Source organism: Oncorhynchus keta, unplaced genomic scaffold (genome assembly GCF_023373465.1).
Source record: "Oncorhynchus keta strain PuntledgeMale-10-30-2019 unplaced genomic scaffold, Oket_V2 Un_scaffold_984_pilon_pilon, whole genome shotgun sequence".
NCBI classification, from domain to species: Eukaryota; Metazoa; Chordata; class Actinopteri; order Salmoniformes; family Salmonidae; genus Oncorhynchus; species Oncorhynchus keta.
This window is the reverse complement of record NW_026291019.1, coordinates 676964-703805: the sequence shown is the minus strand read 5'-3', so window position 1 is coordinate 703805 and position 26842 is coordinate 676964. Positions and strand designations below refer to the sequence as shown.

The following is a 26842-nucleotide window of genomic DNA, read 5'->3' as shown; positions in this document are numbered from 1 at the left end:
ACACATCCACATCTGATGAATGTGTGTGTGTGCACACCTATCCATGTGCGTATTTGGTATGAGTCTATGTGTGTGTGTGTGTGTGTGTGTGTGTGTGTGTGTCCGTCTATGTGTATCTCTCTTCCTCTTACTTGAGCTCCTCCTCCTCAATGAATCCACTCTGGTCAGCATCAATAGCCTGGAACACCTTCTTGACATTGTCAGGAGTCATGGCCTTCAGGCCCACCAGAGCAAAGAACTTCTTATGGTCGAAGGAACCCTCCGCTGGACACACACACACACACACACACACACACACACACACACACACACACACACACACACACACACACACACACACACACACACACACACACACACACACACACACACACACACACACACACACACACACACACACGCACAGGTCATCACACAGATACACACACACATACACAAATATGGACAGATACACACACACATACACACACGCAAAGGTATGCACACACACACACACACACACACACACACGGACAGGTAAGCACACACACACACACACATGGACATGTAAGCACACACACACACACATGGACATGTAAGCACACACACACACACGGACAGGTCATCACACAGATGCACACGAACGGACAGGTACACACACACGCAAAGGTATGCACACACACACATACACACACACACACACGGACAGGTAAGCACACACACACACACACATGGACATGTAAGCACACACACACACACGGACAGGTCATCACACAGATGCACACGAACGGACAGGTACACACACACGCAAAGGTATGCACACACACACATGCAAAGGTATGCACACACACACATGCAAAGGTATGCACACACACACACGCAAAGGTATGCACACACAAACATGGACAGGTAAGCACACACACACACACACATACACAAACATGGACAGGTAAGTACACACACACACACATACATGGACAGGTAAGTACACACACACACATACATGGACAGGTAAGTACACACACACACATACACAAACATGGACAGGTAAGTACACACACACACATACACAAACATGGACAGGTAAGTACACACACACACATACACAAACATGGACAGGTAAGCACACACACACACATACACAAACATGGACAGGTAAGCACACACACACACATACACAAACACATGGACAGGTCATCACATACACACGGACAGGTAAGCACACACACACGGACAGGTAAGCACACGGACAGGGAGGAGAGAGAGGGAGGAGACGGGAAAAGGAAATGGAGAGATATATATTATATTATTTTCAAAAGATTTGGTTTGGTTTTCAACAGTGAAAACTTGTGCTCACCTTTGACTGCATCAAGGGCCTTCTGAATATCATCAGCTTTCAAAAAATCTTTCAAAGCGGCCATCTTGGTAACTGAGGGGAGAGAGAGAGAGGTTTATGAATATATAATATGGATAGCATAAATGAGGCGCTAGGACAAAGTGTTTAGTGTCAGTTACTAGGTTCAATTGAGCCCTGAGACCTTGGCTAAGGAACAGGACAGACAGAGATACACAGACCCACTCTTTGGACTGTGGTGATGTAAAGCACCAGGAATAGTGTCTGGCAGTCACAAAGTAAGGACAGGGGAGAGGAGGGGGGAAAGGAGAGAGGAGGGGGGAAAGGGGAGAGGAGGGGGGAAAGGAGAGAGGAGGGGGAAGGGGGGAGAGGAGTGAGGAGGGGGAAAGGAGGGAGGGGAAAGGAGAGAGGAGGGGGTAAAGGAGAGGGGAGGGGGTAAAGGAGAGAGGAGGGGGTAAAGGAGAGAGGAGGGGGGAAAGGAGAGGGAGGGGGAAAGGGGAGAGGAGGGGGGAAAGGGGAGAGGAGGGGGTAAAGGGGAGAGGAGGGGGAAAGGGGAGAGGAGGGGGGAAAGGGGAGAGGAGGGGGGAAAGGGGAGAGGAGGGGGGAAAGGAGAGAGGAGGGGGGAAAGGAGAGAGGAGGGGGAAAGGGGAGAGGAGGGGGGAAGGGAGAGGAGGGGGAAAGGGGAGAGGAGGGGGAAAGGGGAGAGGAGGGGGAAAGGAGAGAGGAGGGGAAAGGGAGGGGGGGGAAAGGAGAGAGGAGGGGGTAAAGGGGAGAGGAGGGGGAAAGGGGAGAGAGGAGGGGGGGGGGGGGAAAGGGGAGAGGAGGGGGAAGGAGAGAGGAGGGGGAAAGGGGGGAGGGGGGGGGGAAGGGGAGAGGGGGGGGGGAAAGGAGAGAGAGGAGGGGGAAAGGAGAGAGGAGGGGGAAAGGAGAGAGGAGGGGGAAAGGAGAGAGGAGGGGGAAAGGGGGAGAGAGGGGGGGTAAAGGAGAGATGAGGGGGAAAGGGGAGAGAGGGGGTAAAGGAGAGAGGAGGGGGAAAGGAGAGAGGAGGGGGAAAGGGAGAGGAGGGGGAAAGGAGAGGGAGGGGGAAAGGAGAGAGGAGGGGGAAAGGAGAGAGGAGGGGAAAGGGGAGGGGGAGGGGGAAAGGGGAGAGGAGGGGAAAGGAGAGAGGAGGGGGAAAGGAGAGAAGGGGGGAAAGGAGAGGGAAAGGAGAGGGAGGGGGAAAGGAGAGAGGAGGGGGAAAGGAGAGAGGGAGGAGGGGGAAAGGAGAGAGGAGGGGGAAAGGAGAGAGGAGGGGGTAAAGGGGAGAGGAGGGGGAAAGGAGAGAGGAGGGGGAGGGGTGAAAGGGAGAGGAGGGGGTAAAGGAGAGAGGAGGGGGAAAGGAGAGAGGAGGGGGAAAGGAGAGAGGAGGGGGAAAGGAGGGGAGGGGGAAAGGAGAGAGGAGGGGGAAAGGGGGAGGGGGAAAGGGAGAGGAGGGGGAAAGGAGGGGAGGGGGAAAGGAGAGAGGAGGGGGAAAGGAGAGAGGAGGGGGAAAGGAGGGAGGGAAAGGAGAGAGGAGGGGAAAGGAGAGAGGAGGGGGAAAGGAGAGAGGAGGGGGGGGGAGAAAGGAGGGGGGGGAAAGGAGGGGAGGGTTGAAAGGAGAGAGGAGGGGGTAAAGGAGAGAGAGGGGGTAAAGGAGAGAGGAGGGGGAAAGGAGAGAGGAGGGGGAAAGGAGAGAGGAGGGGGAAAGGAGAGAGGAGGGGGAAAGGGGAGAGGAGGGGGAAAGGGGAGAGGAGGGGGAAAGGGGGAGAGAGGAGGGGTAAAGGAGAGATGAGGGGGAAAGGGGAGAAGAGGGGGTAAAGGAGAGAGAGGGGGGGGGAGAAAGGAGAGAGGAGGGGGGGGAGAAGGAGGGGGTAAAGGGGAGGAGGGGGGAAAGGAGAGAGGAGGGGAAAGGGAGAGGGAGGGGGGGGAAAGGGAGAGGAGGGGGAAAGGAGAGAGGAGGGGGAAAGGGGAGAGGAGGGGTAAAGGAGAGATGAGGGGGAAAGGGGAGAAGAGGGGGTAAAGGAGAGAGGAGGGGGGAAAGGAGAGAGGAGGGGGGAAAGGGGAGAGGAGGGGGGAAAGGAGAGAGGAGGGGGAAAGGAGAGAGGAGGGGGGGGGGAAGGAGAGAGGAGGGGGAAAGGAGAGAGGAGGGGGAGGGGGGGGAAAGGGGAGAAAGGAGGGGGGGAAAGGGGAGAGGAGGGGGGAGCGGGAAAGGAGAGAGGAGGGGGTAAAGGAGAGAGGAGGGGGAAAGGAGAGAGGAGGGGGTAAAGGAGAGAGGAGGGGGGAAAGGGGAGAGGAGGGGGAAAGGAGAGAGGAGGGGGGAAAGGAGAGAGGAGGGGGAAAGGGGAGGAGGGGGGGGGAAAGGGGAGGGGGGAAAGGGGGGGGAGGGAAAGGGGAGAGGAGGGGGAAAGGGGAGAGGAGGGGGTAAAGGGGAGAGGAGGGGGTAAAGGAGAGATGAGGGGGAAAGGGGAGAAGAGGGGGTAAAGGGGAGAGGAGGGGGGAAAGGAGAGAGGAGGGGGGAGGGGGGAAAGGAGAGAGGAGGGGGAAAGGAGAGAGGAGGGGGAAAGGGGAGAGGAGGGGGAAAGGAGAGAGGGGGGGGAGGAGGGGGGAAAGGAGAGAGGGGGAAAGGAGAGAGGAGGGGGAAGGGGAGAAGGGGGAGGGAGAGGGGGGAAAGGGGAGAGGAGGGGGAAAGGGGAGAGGAGGGGGGAAAGGAGAGAGGAGGGGGGAGGGGGAAAGGGGAGAGGAGGGGGGAAAGGGGAGAGGGGGGAAAGGGGAGAGGAGGGGGGAAAGGAGAGAGGAGGGGGGAAAGGGGAGAGGAGGGGGGAAAGCTGACCAAAGGCCATATTTGGTAATATAAGACGCAGAATAAATAACGATTGTGAACAGAGGTGCAATGATAATCAACAAGATTCTTCCCAAGACAAATCTTAGAAGAAAGCATGTGACTACCACTCTGTCAAAATGGAGCCAGAGTCCTATTGCCTCACATTTATTTACAAGTTCACCCAGCTCAATTTGATCATGGCAGTTGTAGTGTCCTGGGTGCACCGTTTTGAAATGTTTGTGAAATCATTCCTGCATTGCCGTAAATTGCTCAATAGATGTCAGTAAAGAGCCAGACAGATATAATAACTACTCAATACAACTGAGAGAGAATCTCAATAGTCTCCAGTAGCATCCTTACCCTCGCCTGCAATAATGCAACAAGACGTTGAAAGATCATTTGGTGGAAGCCGTCAGAGGGACATTCTGTCTGACTCTGTCTAATCATTCTGAATAAGAACGAGGCCATGGGGTGAGGAAGCCTCTATATTACTGAGATAAAGCCTGATTAGGCTAGTGACATGGAGGTGGATAGAGTCTAGTGACATGGAGGTGGATAGAGTCTGGTGACATGGAGGTGGATAGAGTCTAGTGACATGGAGGTGGATAGAGTCTAGTGACATGGAGGTGGATAGAGTCTAGTGACATGGAGGTGGATAGAGTCTGGTGACATGGAGGTGGATAGAGTCTAGTGACATGGCGGTATAGAGTCTAGTGACATGGAGGTGGATAGAGTCTAGTGACATGGAGGTGGATAGAGTCTAGTGACATGGAGATGGATAGAGTCTAGTGACATGGCAGTATAGAGTCTAGTGACATGGAGGTGGATAGAGTCTAGTGACATGGAGGTGGATAGAGTCTAGTGACATGGAGGTGGATAGAGTCTAGTGACATGGCGGTATAGAGTCTAGTGACATGGAGGTGGATAGAGTCTAGTGACATGGAGGTGGATAGAGTCTAGTGACATGGAGGTGGATAGAGTCTAGTGACATGGCAGTATAGAGTCTAGTGACATGGAGGTGGATAGAGTCTAGTGACATGGAGGTGGATAGAGTCTAGTGACATGGAGGTGGATAGAGTCTAGTGACATGGAGGTGGATAGAGTCTAGTGACATGGAGGTGGATAGAGTCTAGTGACATGGAGGTGGATAGAGTCTAGTGACATGGAGGTGGATAGAGTCTAGTGACATGGCGGTATAGAGTCTAGTGACATGGAGGTGGATAGAGTCTAGTGACATGGAGGTGGATAGAGTCTAGTGACATGGAGGTGGATAGAGTCTAGTGACATGGAGGTGGATAGAGTCTAGTGACATGGCAGTATAGAGTCTAGTGACATGGAGGTGGATAGAGTCTAGTGACATGGAGGTGGATAGAGTCTAGTGACATGGAGGTGGATAGAGTCTAGTGACATGGTGGTGGATAGAGTCTAGTGACATGGCGGTATAGAGTCTAGTGACATGGAGGTATAGAGTCTAGTGACATGGCGGTATAGAGTCTAGTGACATGGTGGTGGATAGAGTCCAGTGACATGGCAGGTATAGAGTCTAGTGACATGGAGGTGGATAGAGTCTAGTGACATGGAGGTGGATAGAGTCTAGTGACATGGCGGTATAGAGTCTAGTGACATGGTGGTGGATAGAGTCTGACATGGTGGTGGATAGAGTCTAGTGACATGGTGGTGGATAGAGTCTAGTGACATGGAGGTGGATAGAGTCTAGTGACATGGTGGTGGATAGAGTCTAGTGACATGGAGGTGGATAGAGTCTAGTGACATGGAGGTGGATAGAGTCTAGTGACATGGTGGTGGATAGAGTCCAGTGACATGGTGGTGGATAGAGTCTAGTGACATGGAGGTGGATAGAGTCTAGTGACATGGTGGTGGATAGAGTCTAGTGACATGGAGGTGGATAGAGTCTAGTGACATGGCGGTATAGAGTCTAGTGACATGGAGGTGGATAGAGTCTAGTGACATGGTGGTCGATAGAGTCCAGTGACATGGCGGTGGATAGAGTCTAGTGACATGGAGGTGGATAGAGTCTAGTGACATGGAGGTGGATAGAGTCTAGTGACATGGAGGTGGATAGAGTCTAGTGACATGGAGGTGGATAGAGTCTAGTGACATGGAGGTGGATAGAGTCTAGTGACATGGAGGTGGATAGAGTCTAGTGACATGGAGGTGGATAGAGTCTAGTGACATGGCGGTATAGAGTCTAGTGACATGGAGGTGGATAGAGTCTAGTGACATGGAGGTGGATAGAGTCTAGTGACATGGAGGTGGATAGAGTCTAGTGACATGGTGGTGGAGAGTCTAGTGACATGGTGGTGGATAGAGTCTAGTGACATGGAGGTGGATAGAGTCTAGTGACATGGAGGTGGATAGAGTCTAGTGACATGGTGGTGGATAGAGTCTAGTGACATGGTGGTGGATAGAGTCTAGTGACATGGCGGTGGATAGAGTCTAGTGACATGGAGGTGGATAGAGTCTAGTGACATGGAGGTGGATAGAGTCTGACATGGAGGTGGATAGAGTCTAGACATGGAGGTGGATAGAGTCTAGTGACATGGAGGTGGATAGAGTCTAGTGACATGGTGGTGACATGGATAGAGTCTAGTGACATGGAGGTGGATAGAGTCTAGTGACATGGAGGTGGATAGAGTCTAGTGACATGGTGGTGGATAGAGTCTAGTGACATGGAGGTGGATAGAGTCTAGTGACATGGAGGTGGATAGAGTCTAGTGACATGGAGGTGGATGGAGTCTAGTGACATGGAGAGTCTAGTGACATGGAGGTGGATAGAGTCTAGTGACATGGAGGTGGATAGAGTCTAGTGACATGGCAGTATAGAGTCTAGTGACATGGAGGTGGATAGAGTCTAGTGACATGGAGAGTCTAGTGACATGGTGGTGGATAGAGTCTAGTGACATGGAGGTGGATAGAGTCTAGTGACATGGCGGTGGATAGAGTCTAGTGACATGGAGGTGGATAGAGTCTAGTGACATGGAGGTGGATAGAGTCTAGTGACATGGCGGTGGATAGAGTCTAGTGACATGGAGGTGGATAGAGTCTAGTGACATGGTGGTGGATAGAGTCTAGTGACATGGCGGTGGATAGAGTCTAGTGACATGGAGGTGGATAGAGTCTAGAGACATGGAGGTGGATAGAGTCTAGTGACATGGAGGTGGATAGAGTCTAGTGACATGGAGGTGGATAGAGTCTAGTGACATGGAGGTATAGAGTCTAGTGACGTGGCGGTATAGAGTCTAGTGACATGGCGGTGGATAGAGTCTAGTGACATGGTGAGTGTGACATGGTGGTGGAGAGTCTAGTGACATGGTGGTGGATAGAGTCTAGTGACATGGCGGTGGATAGAGTCTAGTGACATGGAGGTGGATAGAGTCTAGTGACATGGAGGTGGATAGAGTCTAGTGACATGGTGGTGGTAGGAGATGGAGTCTAGTGACATGGAGGTGGACAGAGTCTAGTGACATGGTGGTGGATAGAGTCTAGTGACATGGCGGTATAGAGTCTAGTGACATGGAGGTGGATAGAGTCTAGTGACATGGAGGTGGATAGAGTCTAGTGACATGGTGGTGGATAGAGTCTAGTGACATGGCGGTATAGAGTCTAGTGACATGGAGGTGGATAGAGTCTAGTGACATGGAGGTGGATAGAGTCTAGTGACATGGTGGTGGATAGAGTCTAGTGACATGGAGGTGGATAGAGTCTAGTGACATGGAGGTGGATAGAGTCTAGTGACATGGAGGTGGATAGAGTCTAGTGACATGGAGGTGGATAGAGTCTAGTGACATGGAGGTGGATAGAGTCTAGTGACATGGAGGTGGATAGAGTCTAGTGACATGGAGGTGGATAGAGTCTAGTGACATGGAGGTGGATAGAGTCTAGTGACATGGAGGTGGATAGAGTCTAGTGACATGGAGGTGGATAGAGTCTAGTGACATGGAGGTGGATAGAGTCTAGTGACATGGAGGTGGATAGAGTCTAGTGACATGGAGGTGGATAGAGTCTAGTGACATGGAGGTGGATAGAGTCTGGAGAGTGACATGGAGGGGATAGAGTCTAGTGACATGGAGGTGGATAGAGTCTAGTGACATGGAGGTGGATAGAGTCTAGTGACATGGAGGTGGATAGAGTCTAGTGACATGGAGGTGGATAGAGTCTAGTGACATGGAGGTGGATAGAGTCTAGTGACATGGAGGTGGATAGAGTCTAGTGACATGGAGGTGGATAGAGTCTAGTGACATGGAGGTGGATAGAGTCTAGTGACATGGAGGTGGATAGAGTCTAGAGACATGGAGGTGGATAGAGTCTAGTGACATGGAGGTGGATAGAGTCTAGTGACATGGAGGTGGATAGAGTCTAGTGTGTGTTGTTAGATATTACTGCTCTGTTTGAGCTTGTGTTTGTGTGTGGCCATGTATGTGTGTTCCTGTTTTTGTGTGTGTATGATTGTGTGTGTGTGTGTGGTTTTGTGTGTGGTGGTGTGTGTGTGTGTGTGTGTGTGTGTGTGTGTGTTGTCTGTATGGTTGTGTGTGTGTGTGGGTAAGTCAGTGCCAGAGCTTCTGTAAATGTGCATAAGTATTTGTTGCTTTTGCTGGTGTGTGTGTGTGTGTGTGTGTGTGTGTGTGTGTGTGTGTGTGTGTGTGTGTGTGTGTGTGTGTGTGTGTGTGTGTGTGTGTGTGTGTGTGTGTGTGTGTGTGTGTGTGTGTTTGCATGGTTGTATGGTTTTGGCAGAAACGTGTATGAGGAGACTGTGACTAATTAAATGTGAAAGTAGCTCTCTCTCTCTCGCTCTCTCTCTCTCTCTCCCACTCTCTCCCTCTCTTAATATATCTCTATCTCTCTCTCTTTCTTCATCTCCCCCTTTCTATCTCGCCCCCTCCTCTCTCTACCTTGGTAACAGATATATTTTGAAATCTAACTCTGTCCATCTGTCTGTCTGTTGAACTTTTCTATAAATAGTACAGTATGGACCAAGACATCCGCCAAGGACGCAGCCAAGGCCCATATCTCTCACATCTCTCATATCTCTCACATCTCTCATATCTCTCACATCTCTCATATCTCTCATATCTCTCACATCTCTCATATCTCTCACATCTCTCATATCTCCCATGTCTCCCATGTCTCATATCTCTCATATCTCTCACATCTCTCATATGTCTCACATCTCTCATATCTCTCACATCTCTCATATCTCTCATATCTCTCACATCTCTCATATCTCCCATGTCTCCCATGTCTCATATCTTCTATATTTAGGAGGCGATAAGCAGAAAATCATGAATTCCACCAAGCAAGATTTCTGGAGAAGCTAAAGGTTCCCAGAATATTGTAACCCTGCCGATAGTATCTCTTTATGTGTCCTGTATCTTCTATATATTCCAGGTCTCTTGTGGCTTCTGTGTCCTACAGGTATGTTTTCATCATGATGTTAGCATGTTAGCATGTTGTCATGCTTGTGGCTAAGCGCTAAGGGGTGTGGCACATGAACCTCAGTCATCTTCGGCATCTACATACGTGTGTGTGTGTGGTGTGTCAGAAGTAAAACAACTTGTGTTCCACAGCAAGTCACGAACCCAACCCTCATAGTATGTATATTGACTCAACAGCTACACTTATCGGAGGTAAAACAAGCTGTTTCAAAGCTACCTAACCCTTCTAGCAGTATGGGGTTACCAGTGGCATCTACATATGTTTCAAAGCTACCTAATCCTTCTAGCAGTATGGGGTTACCAGTGGCATCTACATATGTTTCAAAGCTACCTAACCCTTCTAGCAGTATGGGGTTACCAGTTGCATCTACATATGTTTCAAAGCTACCTAACCCTTCTAGCAGTATGGGGTTACCAGTGGCATCTACATATGTTTCAAAGCTACCTAACCCTTCTAGCAGTATGGGGTTACCAGTGGCATCTTACATATGTTTCAAAGCTACCTAACCCTTCTAGGTAGCTTTGATGTATGTAGCAGTATGGGGTTACCAGTGGCATCTACATATGTTTCAAAGCTACCTAACCCTTCTAGCAGTATGGGGTTACCAGTGGCATCTACATATGTTTCAAAGCTACCTAACCCTTCTAGCAGTATGGGGTTACCACATCTACATATGTTTCAAAGCTACCTAACCCTGGCATCTACATATGTTTCAAAGCTACCTAACCCTTCTAGCAGTATGGGGTTACCAGTGGCATCTACATATGTTTCAAAGCTACCTAACCCTTCTAGCAGTATGGGGTTACCAGTGGCATCTACATATGTTTCAAAGCTACCTAACCCTTCTAGCAGTATGGGGTTACCAGTGGCATCTACATATGTTTCAAAGCTATCTAACCCTTCTAGAATCTTTAACAGTTCCACTTCATCACAGGTAAAACAACTTCTCCAGTTGTCTTTGACATCTACATACATTCGGTATATGATTGACAGCGACCCGAACCCTTCTGGCACGTACACAGGGGGTCGAAGGTTAGTGTAGCCCACTCGAGGTAAAACAACGTGACGATTAGTCTTGACAATGTGAGCCTTCCACTGCAGGGTAATATGTCACGTCAAGTGGTGTACAACTCTACGACATAGAACTGTATTTACGCCTTCGTATGTCATTGAGAACACATTAGCTTTTACAATAACGACCTGACCAAGAAGGAGCAATATAACTAACTACAACAAATTTGTTAGCTAAAGTGACATATACCGTTAACTACAATGGTCAAATGTCTTATTTTTTTAACATTATTTTAACAGGACCATGGCCCAATACCAAATCCATCCCTAAGCCCTATTTCCAGCATTTGTGGAGATCTGAGAGGATTTGATTGGTATAAGCAATATGGTAATAGCTTCATCTTGCCCTATGATAGGCTAGGTTGAAGTGTCACCATATTGCTTATACCATATGATGTATGATGTATGAGGTTATGATGTATGTGGTTATGATGTATGTGACTATGATGTATGTGACTATGATGTATGTGACTATGATGTATGAGGTTATGATGTATGTGACTATGATGTATGTGACTATGATGTATGTGACTATGATGTATGTGACTATGATGTATGTGACTATGATGTATGTGACTATGATGTATGTGGTTATGATGTATGTGAGTATGATGTATGTGAGTATGATGTATGTGGTTATGATGTATGTGAGTATGATGTATGTGACTATGATGTATGTGACTATGATGTATGTGGTTATGATGTATGTGGTTATGATGTATATGACTATGATGTATGTGACTATGATGTATGTGACTATGATGTATGTGACTATGATATATGTGACTATGATGTATGTGACTATGATGTATGTGAGTATGATGTATGTGGTTATGATGTATGTGACTATGATGTATGTGACTATGATGTATGATGTATGTGACTATGATGTACGTGAGTATGATGTATGTGACTATGATGTATGTGGTTATGATGTATGTGACTATGATGTATGTGAGTATGATGTATGTGGTTATGATGTATGTGACTATGATGTATGTGACTATGATGTATGTGAGTATGATGTATGTGGTTATGATGTATGTGACTATGATGTATGTGACTATGATGTATGTTGTATGTGGTTATGATGTCTGTGACTATGATGTATGTGACTATGATGTATGTGAGTATGATGTATGATGTATGTGGTTATGATGTATGTGACTATGATGTATGTGACTATGATGTATGTGGTTATGATGTATGTGAGTATGATGTATGTGGTTATGATGTATGTGAGTATGATGTATGTGACTATGATGTATGTGACTATGATGTATGTGGTTATGATGTATGTGGTTATGATGTATATGACTATGATGTATGTGACTATGATGTATGTGACTATGATGTATGTGACTATGATGTATGTGACTATGATGTATGTGAGTATGATGTATGTGAGTATGATGTATGTGAGTATGATGTATGATGATGTATGTGACTATGATGTATGTGACTATGATGTATGTGATGATGTATGTGACTATGATGTATGTGAGTATGATGTATGTGACTATGATGTATGTGACTATGTTATGATGTATGTGACTATGATGTATGTGTATGTATGATGTATGTGGTTATGATGTATGTGACTATGATGTATGTGACTATGATGTATGTGAGTATGATGTATGTGGTTATGATGTATGTGACTGTATGTGGTTATGATGTATGTGACTATGATGTATGTTGTATGTGGTTATGATGTCTGTGACTATGATGTATGTGACTATGATGTATGTGACTATGATGTATGTGACTATGATGTATGTGGTTATGATGTATGTGACTATGATGTATGTGAGTATGATGTATGTGACTATGATATATGTGACTATGATGTATGTGAGTATGATGTATGATGTATGTGGTTATGATGTATGTGACTATGATGTATGTGATATGATGTATGTGACTATGATGTATGTGACTATGATGTATGTGACTATGATGTATGTGAGTATGATGTATGTGACTATGATGTATGTGAGTATGATGTATGTGAGTATGATGTATGATGTATGTGGTTATGATGTATGTGACTATGATGTATGTGGTTATGATGTATGTGACTATGATGTATGTGACTATGATGTATGATGTATGTGACTATGATGTATATGAGTATGATGTATGTGACTATGATGTATGTGAGTATGATGTATGTGACTATGATGTATGTGGTTATGATGTATGTGACTATGATGTATGTGACTATGATGATGTATGTGACTATGATGTATGTGACTATGATATGATGTATGTGACTATGATGTATGTGACTATGATGTATGTGAGTATGATGTATGTGACTATGATGTATGTGATGTTATGATGTATGTGACTATGATGTATGTGACTATGATGTATGATGTATGTGACTATGATGTATGTGACTATGATGTATGTGATGATGTATGTGACTATGATGTATGTGACTATGATGTATGATGATGTATGTGACTATGATGTATGTGACTGTATGATGTATGTGACTATGATGTATGTGATGTATGGTTATGATGTATGTGACTGGATGTATGTGACTATGATGTATGTGACTATGATGTATGTGACTATGATGTATGTGACTATGATGTATGTGACTATGATGTATGTGACTATGATGTATGTGACTATGATGTATGTGACTATGATGTATGTGACTATGATGTATGTGACTATGATGTATGATATGATGTATGTGACTATGATGTATGTGGTTATGATGTATGTGACTATGATATATGTGTCTATGATGTATGTGAGTATGATGTATGTGACTATGATGTATGTGAGTATGATGTATGTGAGTATGATGTATGTGACTATGATGTATGTGACTATGATGTATGTGACTATGATGTATGTGACTATGATGTATGTGAGTATGATGTATGTGGTTATGATGTATGTGACTATGATGTATGTGAGTATGATGTATGTGACTATGATATATGTGACTATGATGTATGTGACTATGATGTATGTGAGTATGATGTATGTGGTTATGATGTATGTGACTATGATGTATTGCTATGATGTATGTGACTATGATGTATGTGACTATGATATATGTGACTATGATGTATGTGAGTATGATGTATAATGTATGTGGTTATGATGTATGTGACTATGATGTATGTGACTATGATATATGTGACTATGATGTATGTGACTATGATGTATGTGAGTATGATGTATGTGGTTATGATGTATGTGACTATGATGTATGTGACTATGATGTATGATGTATGTGACTATGATGTATGTGACTATGATGTATGTGACTATGATGTATGTGATGATGTATGTGGTATGATGTATGTGACTATGATGTATGATGTATGTGACTATGATGTATGTGACTATGATGTATGTGACTATGATGTATGTGACTATGATATATGTGACTATGATGTATGTGACTATGATGTATGTGAGTATGATGTATGTGGTTATGATGTATGTGACTATGATGTATGTGACTATGATGTATGATGTATGTGACTATGATGTATGTGACTATGATGTATGATGTATGTGACTATGATGTATGTGACTATGATGTATGATGTATGTGACTATGATGTATGTGGTTATGATGTATGTGACTATGATGTATGTGACTATGATGTATGTGACTATGATGTATGTGACTATGATGTATGTGAGTATGATGTATGTGACTATGATGTATGTGACTATGATGTATGTGACTATGATGTATGTGACTATGATGTATGTGAGTATGATGTATGTGACTATGATGTATGTGACTATGATGTATGTGAGTATGATGTATGTGACTATGATGTATGTGACTATGATGTATGTGTATGATGTATGTGACTATGATGTATGTGACTATGATGTATGTGACTATGATGTATGTGACTATGATGTATGTGACTATGATGTATGTGACTATGATGTATGTGACTATGATGTATGTGACTATGATGTATGTGACTATGATGTATGTGACTATGATGTATGTGACTATGATGTATGTGATGATGATGTGATGTGATGTATGATGTATGTGACTATGATGTATGTGACTATGATGTATGTGACTATGATGTATGTGACTATGATGTATGTGACTATGATGTATGTGACTATGATGTATGTGATGTTATGATGTATGTGACTATGATGTATGTGACTGATGTATGTGATGATGTATGTGACTATGATGTATGTGACTATGATGTATGTGACTATGATGTATGTGACTATGATGTATGATGTATGTGACTATGATGTATGTGACTATGTATGTGACTATGATGTATGTGACTATGATGTATGTGACTATGATGTATGTGGTTGATGATGATGTATGTGACTATGATGTATGTGACTGATGATGTATGTGTGACTATGATGTATGTGACTTATGATGTATGTGACTATGATGTATGTGACTATGATGTATGTGACTATGATGTATGTGAGTATGATGTATGATGATGTGATGATGTATGTGACTATGATGTATGTGGTGTGACTATGATGTATGTGACTATGATGTATGTGACTATGATGTATGTGACTATGTGACTATGATGTATGTGACTATGATGTATGTGACTATGATGTATGTGACTATGATGTATGTGAGTATGATGTATGTGAGTATGATGTATGTGACTATGATGTATGTGACTATGATGTATGTGACTATGATGTATGTGACTATGATGTATGTGAGTATGATGTATGTGATGTATGATGTATGTGACTATGATGTATGTGAGTATGATGTATGTGACTATGATATATGTGACTATGATGTATGTGACTATGATGTATGTGAGTATGATGTATGTGGTTATGATGTATGTGACTATGATGTATGTGACTATGATATATGTGACTATGATGTATGTGAGTATGATGTATGATGTATGTGGTTATGATGTATGTGACTATGATGTATGTGACTATGATATATGTGACTATGATGTATGTGACTATGATGTATGTGAGTATGATGTATGTGGTTATGATGTATGTGACTATGATGTATGTGACTATGATGTATGATGTATGTGACTATGATGTATGTGACTATGATGTATGTGACTATGATGTATGATGTATGTGACTATGATGTATGTGACTATGATGTATGATGTATGTGACTATGATGATGTATGTGATATGATGTATGTGACTATGATGTATGATGTATGTGACTATGATGTATGATGTATGTGACTATGATGTATGTGACTATGATGTATGATGTATGTGACTATGATGTATGTGACTATGATGTATGATGTATGTGACTATGATGTATGTGGTTATGATGTATGTGACTATGATGTATGTGACTATGATGTATGTGACTATGATGTATGTGACTATGATGTATGTGAGTATGATGTATGTGACTATGATGTATGTGACTATGATGTATGTGAGTATGATGTATGTGACTATGATGTATGTGACTATGATGTATGTGGTTATGATGTATGTGACTATGATGTATGTGACTATGATGTATGATGTATGTGACTATGATGTATGTGAGTATGATGTATGTGACTATGATGTATGTGACTATGATGTATGTGACTATGATGTATGTGACTATGATGTATGTGACTATGATGTATGTGACTATGATGTATGTGACTATGATGTATGTGACTATGATGTATGTGACTATGATGTATGTGACTATGATGTATGTGACTATGATGTATGTGACTATGATGTATGTGACTATGATGTATGTGACTATGATGATGTATGTGACTATGATGTATGTGACTATGATGTATGTGACTGATGTATGTGATGATGTATGTGACTATGATGTATGTGATGTATGTGACTATGATGTATGTGACTATGATGATGTGACTATGTGTATGTGACTATGATGTATATGATGTGACTGATGTATGTGACTATGATGTATGTGACTATGATGTATGTGACTATGATGATGTGATGATGTATGTGACTATGATGTATGTGACTATGATGTATGTGATGTATGATGTATGTGACTATGATGTATGTGACTATGATGTATGTGAGTATGATGTATGTGACTATGATGTATGTGACTATGATGTATGTGACTATGATGTATGTGACTATGATGTATGTGAGTATGATGTATGTGACTATGATGTATGTGACTATGATGTATGTGACTATGATGTATGTGACTATGATGTATGTGACTATGATGTATGATGTATGTATGTGACTATGATGTATGTGAGTATGATGTATGTGACTATGATGTATGTGACTATGATGTATGTATGATGTATGTGACTGATGATGTATGTGATGTATGTGACTATGATGTATGTGACTATGATGTATGTGACTATGATGTATGTGACTATGATGTATGTGACTATGATGTATGTGAGTATGATGTATGTGACTATGATGTATGTGACTATGATGTATGTGTATGTGTATGATGTATGTGACTATGATGTATGTGAGTATGATGTATGTGGTTATGATGTATGTGACTATGATGTATGTGATGTATGATGTATGTGACTATGATGTATGTGACTATGATGTATGTGACTATGATGTATGATGTGACTATGATGTATGTGACTATGATGTATGTGAGTATGATGTATGTGATGATATGTGACTATGATGTATGTGACTATGATGTATGTGACTATGATGTATGTGACTATGATGTATGTGACTATGATGTATGTGACTATGATGTATGTGGTTATGATGTATGTGACTATGATGTATGTGACTATGATGTATGTGACTATGATGTATGTGGTTATGATGTATGTGACTATGATGTATGTGACTATGATGTATGTGACTATGATGTATGTGACTATGATGTATGTGACTATGATGTATGTGACTATGATGTATGTGACTATGATGTATGTGACTATGATGTATGTGACTATGATGTATGTGACTATGATGTATGTGACTATGATGTATGTGACTATGATGTATGTGGTTATGATGTATGTGACTATGATGTATGTGAGTATGATGTATGTGACTATGATATATGTGACTATGATGTATGTGAGTATGATGTATGTGACTATGATGTATGATGTATGTGACTATGATGTATGTGACTATGATGTATGTGACTATGATGTATGTGAGTATGATGTATGTGACTATGATGTATGTGACGTGTGAGTATGATGTATGTGATGTATGTGACTATGATGTATGTGAGTATGATGTATGTGACTATGATGTATGTGACTATGATGTATGATGTATGTGACTATGATGTATGTGACTATGATGTATGTGACTATGATGTACGTGACTATGATGTATGTGGTTATGATGTATGTGACTATGATGTATGTGGTATGTGGTTATGATGTATGTGACTATGATGTATGTGACTATGATGTATGTGGTGCTATGATGTATGTGACTATGATGTATGTGACTATGATGTATGATGTATGTGACTATGATGTATGTGACTATGATGTATGTGACTATGATGTATGTGACTATGATGTATGTGGTTATGATGTATGTGACTATGATGTATGTGAGTATGATGTATGTGGTTATGATGTATGTGACTATGATGTATGTGACTATGATGTATGTGAGTATGATGTATGTGGTTATGATGTATGTGACTATGATGTATGTGACTATGATGTATGTTGTATGTGACTATGATGTATGTGACTATGATGTATGTGACTATGATGTATGTGACTATGATGTATGTGACTATGATGTATGTGGTTATGATGTATGTGACTATGATGTATGTGACTATGATGTATGATGTCTGTGACTATGATGTATGTTGTATGTGGTTATGATGTATGTGACTATGATGTATGTGACTATGATGTATGTGACTATGATGTATGTGACTATGATGTATGTGACTATGATGTATGTGACTATGATGTATGTGACTATGATGTATGTGACTATGATGTATGTGGTTATGATGTATGTGACTATGATGTATGTGACTATGATGTATGTGACTATGATGTATGTGACTATGATGTATGTGACTATGATGTATGTGGTTATGATGTATGTGACTATGATGTATGTGACTATGATGTATGTGACTATGATGTATGTGACTATGATGTATGTGACTATGATGTATGTGACTATGATGTATGTGACTATGATGTATGTGACTATGATGTATGTGACTATGATGTATGTGACTATGATGTATGTGACTATGATGTATGTGACTATGATGTATGTGACTATGATGTATGTGACTATGATGTATGTGACTATGATGTATGTGACTATGATGTATGTGACTATGATGTATGTGATATGATATGATGTATGTGACTATGATGTATGTGAGTATGATGTATGTGACTATGATGATGTGACTATGATGTATGTGACTATGATGTATGTGACTATGATGTATGTGACTATGATGTATGTGACTATGATGTATGTATGATGTATGTGATGATGTATGATGTGATGTGTGACTATGATGTATGTGATGTATGTGACTATGATGTATGTGACTATGATGTATGATGTATGTGACTATGATGTATGTGAGTATGATGTATGTGAGTATGATGTATGTGACTATGATGTATGTGACTATGATGTATGTGACTATGATATATGTGACTATGATGTATGTGACTATGATGTATGTGACTATGATGTATGTGATGTATGTGACTATGATGATGTATGATGACTATGATGTATGTGACTATGATGTATGTGACTATGATGTATGTGACTATGATGTATGTGACTATGATGTATGTGACTATGATGTATGATGTATGTGACTATGATGTATGTGACTATGATGTATGTGACTATGATGTATGTGACTATGATGTATGTGATATGATGTATGTGACTATGATGTATGTGACTATGATGTATGTGATGTATGTGACTATGATGTATGTGACTATGATGTATGTGACTATGATGTGGTATGATGATGTGACTATGATGTATGTGATGTATGTGATGATGTATGTGACTATGATGTATGTGACTATGATGTATGTGACTATGATGTATGTGACTATGATGTATGTGACTATGATGTATGATGTATGTGACTATGATGTATGTGACTATGATGTATGTGATTATGATGTATGTGACTATGATGTATGTGACTATGATGTATGTGACTATGATGTATGTGACTATGATGTATGTGACTATGATGTATGTGAGTATGATGTATGTGACTATGATGTATGTGACTATGATGTATGTGAGTATGATGTATGTGACTATGATGTATGTGACTATGATGTATGTGAGTATGATGTATGTGACTATGATGTATGTGACTATGATGTATGTGGTTATGATGTATGTGACTATGATGTATGTGACTATGATGTATGTGACTATGATGTATGATGTATGTGACTATGATGTATGTGATGTATGTGGTATGATGATGTATGTGATATGATGTATGTGACTATGATGTATGTGACTATGATGTATGTGACTATGATGTATGTGACTATGATGTATGTGACTATGATGTATGTGACTATGATGTATGTGACTATGATGTATGTGATATGATGTATGTGACTATGATGTATGTGACTATGATGTATGTGACTATGATGTATGTGACTATGATGTATGTGATGATGATGTATGATGTATGTGACTATGATGTATGTGACTATGATGTATGTGACTATGATGTATGTGACTATGATGTATGTGACTATGATGTATGTGACTATGATGTATGTGACTATGATGTATGTGACTATGATGTATGTGACTATGATGTATGTGATGATGTATGTGACTATGATGTATGTGACTATGATGTATGTGACTATGATGTATGTGATGATGTATGTGACTATGATGTATGTGACTATGATGTATGTGACTATGATGTATGTGATGATGTACTATGATGTATGTGACTATGATGTGATGTATGATGTATGTGACTATGATGTATGTGACTATGATGTATGTGAGATATGATGATATGTGACTATGATGTATGTGACTATGATGTATGTGATGATGTATGTGACTATGATGTATGTGACTATGATGTATGTGAGTATGATGTATGTGACTATGATGTATGATGTATGTGACTATGATGATGTATGATGACTATGATGTATGTGGTTATGATGTATGTGACTATGATGTATGTGACTATGATGTATGATGTATGTGACTATGATGTATGTGAGATATGATGTATGTGAGTATGATGTATGTGACTATGATGTATGTGTATGATGATGTATGTGACTATGATGTATGTGACTATGATGTATGTGATGATATGATGTATGTGACTATGATGTATGTGACTATGATGTATGATGTATGTGACTATGATGTATGTGACTGATGTGATGTATGATGACTATGATGTATGTGGTTATGATGATGTATGTGACTATGATGTATGTGACTATGATGTATGATGATGTGACTATGATGTATGTGACTATGATGTATGTGACTATGATGTATGTGACTATGATGTATGTGACTATGATGTATGATGTATGTGACTATGATGTATGTGACTATGATGATGTATGTGGTGACTATGATGTATGTGGTATGATGTATGTGACTATGATGTATGTGACTATGATGTATGTGACTATGATGTATGTGACTATGATGTATGATGTATGATGTATGTGATGTATGTGACTATGATGTATGTGAGTATGATGTATGTGACTATGATATATGTGACTATGATGTATGTGACTATGATGTATGTGAGTATGATGTATGTGGTTATGATGTATGTGACTATGATGTATGTGACTATGATATATGTGACTATGATGTATGTGAGTATGATGTATGATGTATGTGGTTATGATGTATGTGACTATGATGTATGTGACTATGATATATGTGACTATGATGTATGTGACTATGATGTATGTGAGTATGATGTATGTGATTATGATGTATGTGACTATGATGTATGTGACTATGATGTATGTGACTATGATGTATGATGTATGTGACTATGATGTATGTGACTATGATGTATGTGACTATGATGTATGATGTATGTGACTATGATGTATGTGACTATGATGTATGTGACTATGATGTATGTGACTATGATGTATGTGACTATGATGTATGTGACTATGATGTATGTGACTATGATGTATGATGTATGTGACTATGATGTATGTGACTATGATGTGACTATGATATGATGTGTATGTGACTATGATGTATGTGACTATGATGTATGTGACTATGATGTATGTGACTATGATGTATGTGACTATGATGTATGATGATATGTGACTATATGATGTGATGTGTATGTTATGATGTATGTGACTATGATGTATGTGACTATGATGTATGTGACTATGATGTATGTGACTATGATGTATGTGAGTATGATGTATGTGACTATGATATATGTGACTATGATGTATGTGACTATGATGTATGTGAGTATGATGTATGTGGTTATGATGTATGTGACTATGATGTATGTGACTATGATGTATGATGTATGTGACTATGATGTATGTGACTATGATGTATGTGACTATGATGTATGATGTATGTGACTATGATGTATGTGACTATGATGTATGATGTATGTGACTATGATGTATGTGACTATGATGTATGTGAGTATGATGTATGTGACTATGATGTATGTGGTTATGATGTATGTGACTATGATGTATGTGACTATGATGTATGTGACTATGATGTATGTGACTATGATGTATGTGGTTATGATGTATGTGACTATGATGTATGTGACTATGATGTATGTGGTTATGATGTATGTGACTATGATGTATGTGACTATGATGTATGTGATGTATGTGACTATGATGTATGTGACTGATGATGTGACTATGATGTATGTGACTATGATGTATGTGACTATGATGTATGTGAGTTATGATGTATGTGACTATGATGTATGTGACTATGATGTATGTGACTATGATGTGACTATGATGTATGTGATGATGTATGTGACTATGATGTATGTGACTATGATGTATGTGACTATGATGTATGTGACTATGATGTACTATGATGTACTATGATGTATGTGACTATGATGTATGTGAGTATGATGTATGATGATGTATGTGACTATGATGTATGTGACTATGATGTATGTGACTATGATGTATGTGACTATGATGTATGTGACTATGATGTATGTGACTATGATGTATGTGACTATGATGTATGTGACTATGTATGTGACTATGATGTATGTGATGATGTATGTGACTATGTATGTGACTATGATGTATGTGACTATGATGTATGTGACTATGATGTATGTGATATGATGTATGTGATGTATGATGTATGTGACTATGATGTATGTGACTATGATGTATGTGACTATGATGTATGTGACTATGATGTATGTGACTATGATGTATGTGACTATGATGTATGTGACTGATGTATGTGATGTGACTATGATGTATGTGACTATGATGTATGTGACTATGATGTATGTGACTATGATGTATGTGGTATGATGTATGATGTATGTGACTATGATGTATGTGATGATGACTATGATGTATGTGAGTATGATGTATGTGACTATGATATATGTGACTATGATGTATGTGAGTATGATGTATGATGTATGTGGTTATGATGTATGTGACTATGATGTATGTGAGTATGATGTATGTGACTATGATATATGTGACTATGATGTATGTGAGTATGATGTATGTGACTATGATGTATGTGAGTATGATGTATGTGGTTATGATGTATGTGACTATGATGTATGTGGTTATGATGTATGTGACTATGATGTATGTGACTATGATGTATGTGACTATGATGTATGTGAGTATGATGTATGATGATGTATGTGACTATGATGTATGTGACTATGATGTATGTGACTATGATGTATGTGACTATGATGTATGTGACTATGATGTATGTGACTATGATGTATGTGACTATGATGTATGTGACTATGATGTATGATGTATGTGACTATGATGTACGTGAGTATGATGTATGTGACTATGATGTATATGAGTATGATGTATGTGACTATGATGTATGTGGTTATGATGTATGTGACTATGATGTATGTGACTATGATGTATGTGACTATGATGTATGTGACTATGATGTATGTGACTATGATGTATGTGACTATGATGTATGTGACTATGATGTATGTGACTATGATGTATGTGACTATGATGTATGTGGTTATGATGTATGTGACTATGATGTATGTGACTATGATGTATGTGGTTATGATGTATGTGACTATGATGTATGTGACTGATGTATGTGACTATGATGTATGATGTATGTGACTATGATGTATGTGACTATGATGTATGTGACTGATGTATGTGATGTGACTATGATGTATGTGACTATGATGTATGTGACTATGATGTATGTGACTATGATGTATGTGAGTATGATGTATGTGACTATGATGTATGTGATGTATGTGAGTATGATGATGTATGATGATGTGACTATGATGTATGTGACTATGATGTATGTGAGTATGATGTATGTGACTATGATGTATGATGATATGTGACTATGATGTATGTGACTATGATGTATGTGATGTATGATGTATGTGACTATGATGTATGTGACTATGATGTATGTGAGTATGATGTATGTGAGATGTATGTGACTATGATGTATGTGACTATGATGTATGTGACTATGATACTATGATGATGTGACTGATGTATGTGACTATGATGTATGTGAGTATGATGTATGTGACTATGATGTATGTGACTATGATGTATGTGACTATGATGTATGATGACTATGATGTATGTGACTATGATGTATGTGAGTATGATGTATGTGACTATGATGTATGTGACTATGATGTATGTGACTATGATGTATGTGACTATGATGTACTGATGAGTGATGATGTATGTGGTTATGATGTATGTGACTATGATGTATGTGACTATGATGTATGATGTGATGTGACTATGATGTATGTGACTATGATGTATGTGACTATGATGTATGTGACTATGATGTATGTGACTATGATGTATGTGACTGATGATGTGACTATGATGTATGTGACTATGATGATGTATGTGACTATGATGTATGTGACTATGATGTATGTGACTATGATGTATGTGACTATGATGTATGACTATGATGTATGTGACTATGATGTATGTGACTATGATGTGACTATGATGTATGTGAGTATGATGTATGTGACTATGATGTATGTGACTATGATGTATGTGACTATGATGTATGTGACTATGATGTATGTGATGATGTATGTGAGTATGATGTATGTGACTATGATGTATGTGACTATGATGTGACTATGATGTATGTGACTATGATGTATGTGACTATGATGTATGTGACTATGATGTATGTGACTATGATGTATGTGACTATGATGTATGTGACTATGATGTATGTGACTATGATGTATGTGACTATGATGTATGTGACTATGATGTATGTGACTATGATGTATGTGACTATGATGTATGTGACTATGATGTATGTGACTATGATGTATGTGACTATGATGTATGTGACTATGATGTATGTGACTATGATGTATGTGATGATGTATGTGACTATGATGTATGTGACTATGATGTGATGATATGTGATGATATGATGTATGTGACTATGATGTATGTGACTATGATGTATGTGGTTATGATGTATGTGACTATGATGTATGTGACTATGATGTATGTGACTATGATGTATGTGGTTATGATGTATGTGACTATGATGTATGTGACTATGATGTATGTGACTATGATGTATGTGACTATGATGTATGTGACTATGATGTATGTGAGTATGATGTATGTGGTTATGATGTATGTGACTATGATGTATGTGACTATGATGTATGTGACTATGATATATGTGACTATGATGTATGTGAGTATGATGTATGTGAGTATGATGTATGTGGTTATGATGTATGTGACTATGATGTATGTGACTATGATATGATGATGTATGTGACTATGATGTATGTGACTATGATGTATGTGACTATGATGTATGTGACTATGATGTATGTGACTATGATGTATGTGACTATGATGTATGTGATGTATGTGACTATGATGTATGTGAGTATGATGTATGTGACTATGATGTGATATGATGTATGTGACTATGATATGTGACTATGATGTATGTGGTATGATGTATGTGACTATGATGTATGTGACTATGATGTATGTGACTATGATGTATGTGACTATGATGTATGATGTATGTGACTATGATGTATGTGACTATGATGTATGTATGTGACTATGATGTATGTGACTATGATGTATGTATGTGAGTATGATGATGTATGTGACTATGATGTATGTGACTATGTGTATGTGACTATGATGTATGTGACTATGATGTATGATATGATGTATGTGACTATGATGTATGTGACTATGATGTATGTGATGATGTATGTGACTGATGATGTGACTATGATGTATGTGACTATGATGTATGTGACTATGATGTATGTGATATGATGTATGTGGATGTATGTGACTATGATGTATGTGACTATGATGTATGTGACTATGATGTATGTGACTGATGTATGTGGTTATGATGTGTATGTGTATGTGATGATGTATGTGACTATGATGTGACTATGATGTATGTTATGATGTATGTGACTATGATGTATGTGACTATGATGTATGTGACTATGATGTATGTGACTATGATGTATGTGACTGATGATGTATGATGACTATGATGTATGTGACTATGATGTATGTGACTATGATGTATGTGACTATGATGTATGTGACTATGATGTATGTGACTATGATGTATGTGACTATGATGTATGTGACTATGATGTATGTGACTATGATGTATGTGACTATGATGTATGTGACTATGATATGTATGTGATGTATGATGTATGTGACTATGATGTATGTGACTATGATGTATGTGACTATGATGTATGTGACTATGATGTATGTGACTATGATGTATGTGACTATGATGTATGTGACTATGATGTATGTGACTATGAT

At 40.1% G+C, this 26842-nt stretch overlaps 1 protein-coding gene across 2 annotated transcripts in view; it reads right to left on the bottom strand.

Annotated features, from left to right (window-relative positions):
• pvalb7 (parvalbumin 7) overlaps positions 1-26842 on the bottom strand; it is a 93933-nt gene that overhangs the window by 1328 nt on the left and 65763 nt on the right. For both annotated transcript variants that reach the window (XM_052517840.1, XM_052517841.1), the window contains exons 2-3: positions 1337-1408; positions 132-264 (exon numbers count right to left, since the gene is read on the bottom strand). In XM_052517840.1, the coding sequence (XP_052373800.1) occupies positions 132-264; positions 1337-1400 (197 nt within the window). In that variant the 5' untranslated portion in view covers positions 1401-1408. The remainder of the gene's footprint in view (positions 1-131; positions 265-1336; positions 1409-26842) is intronic.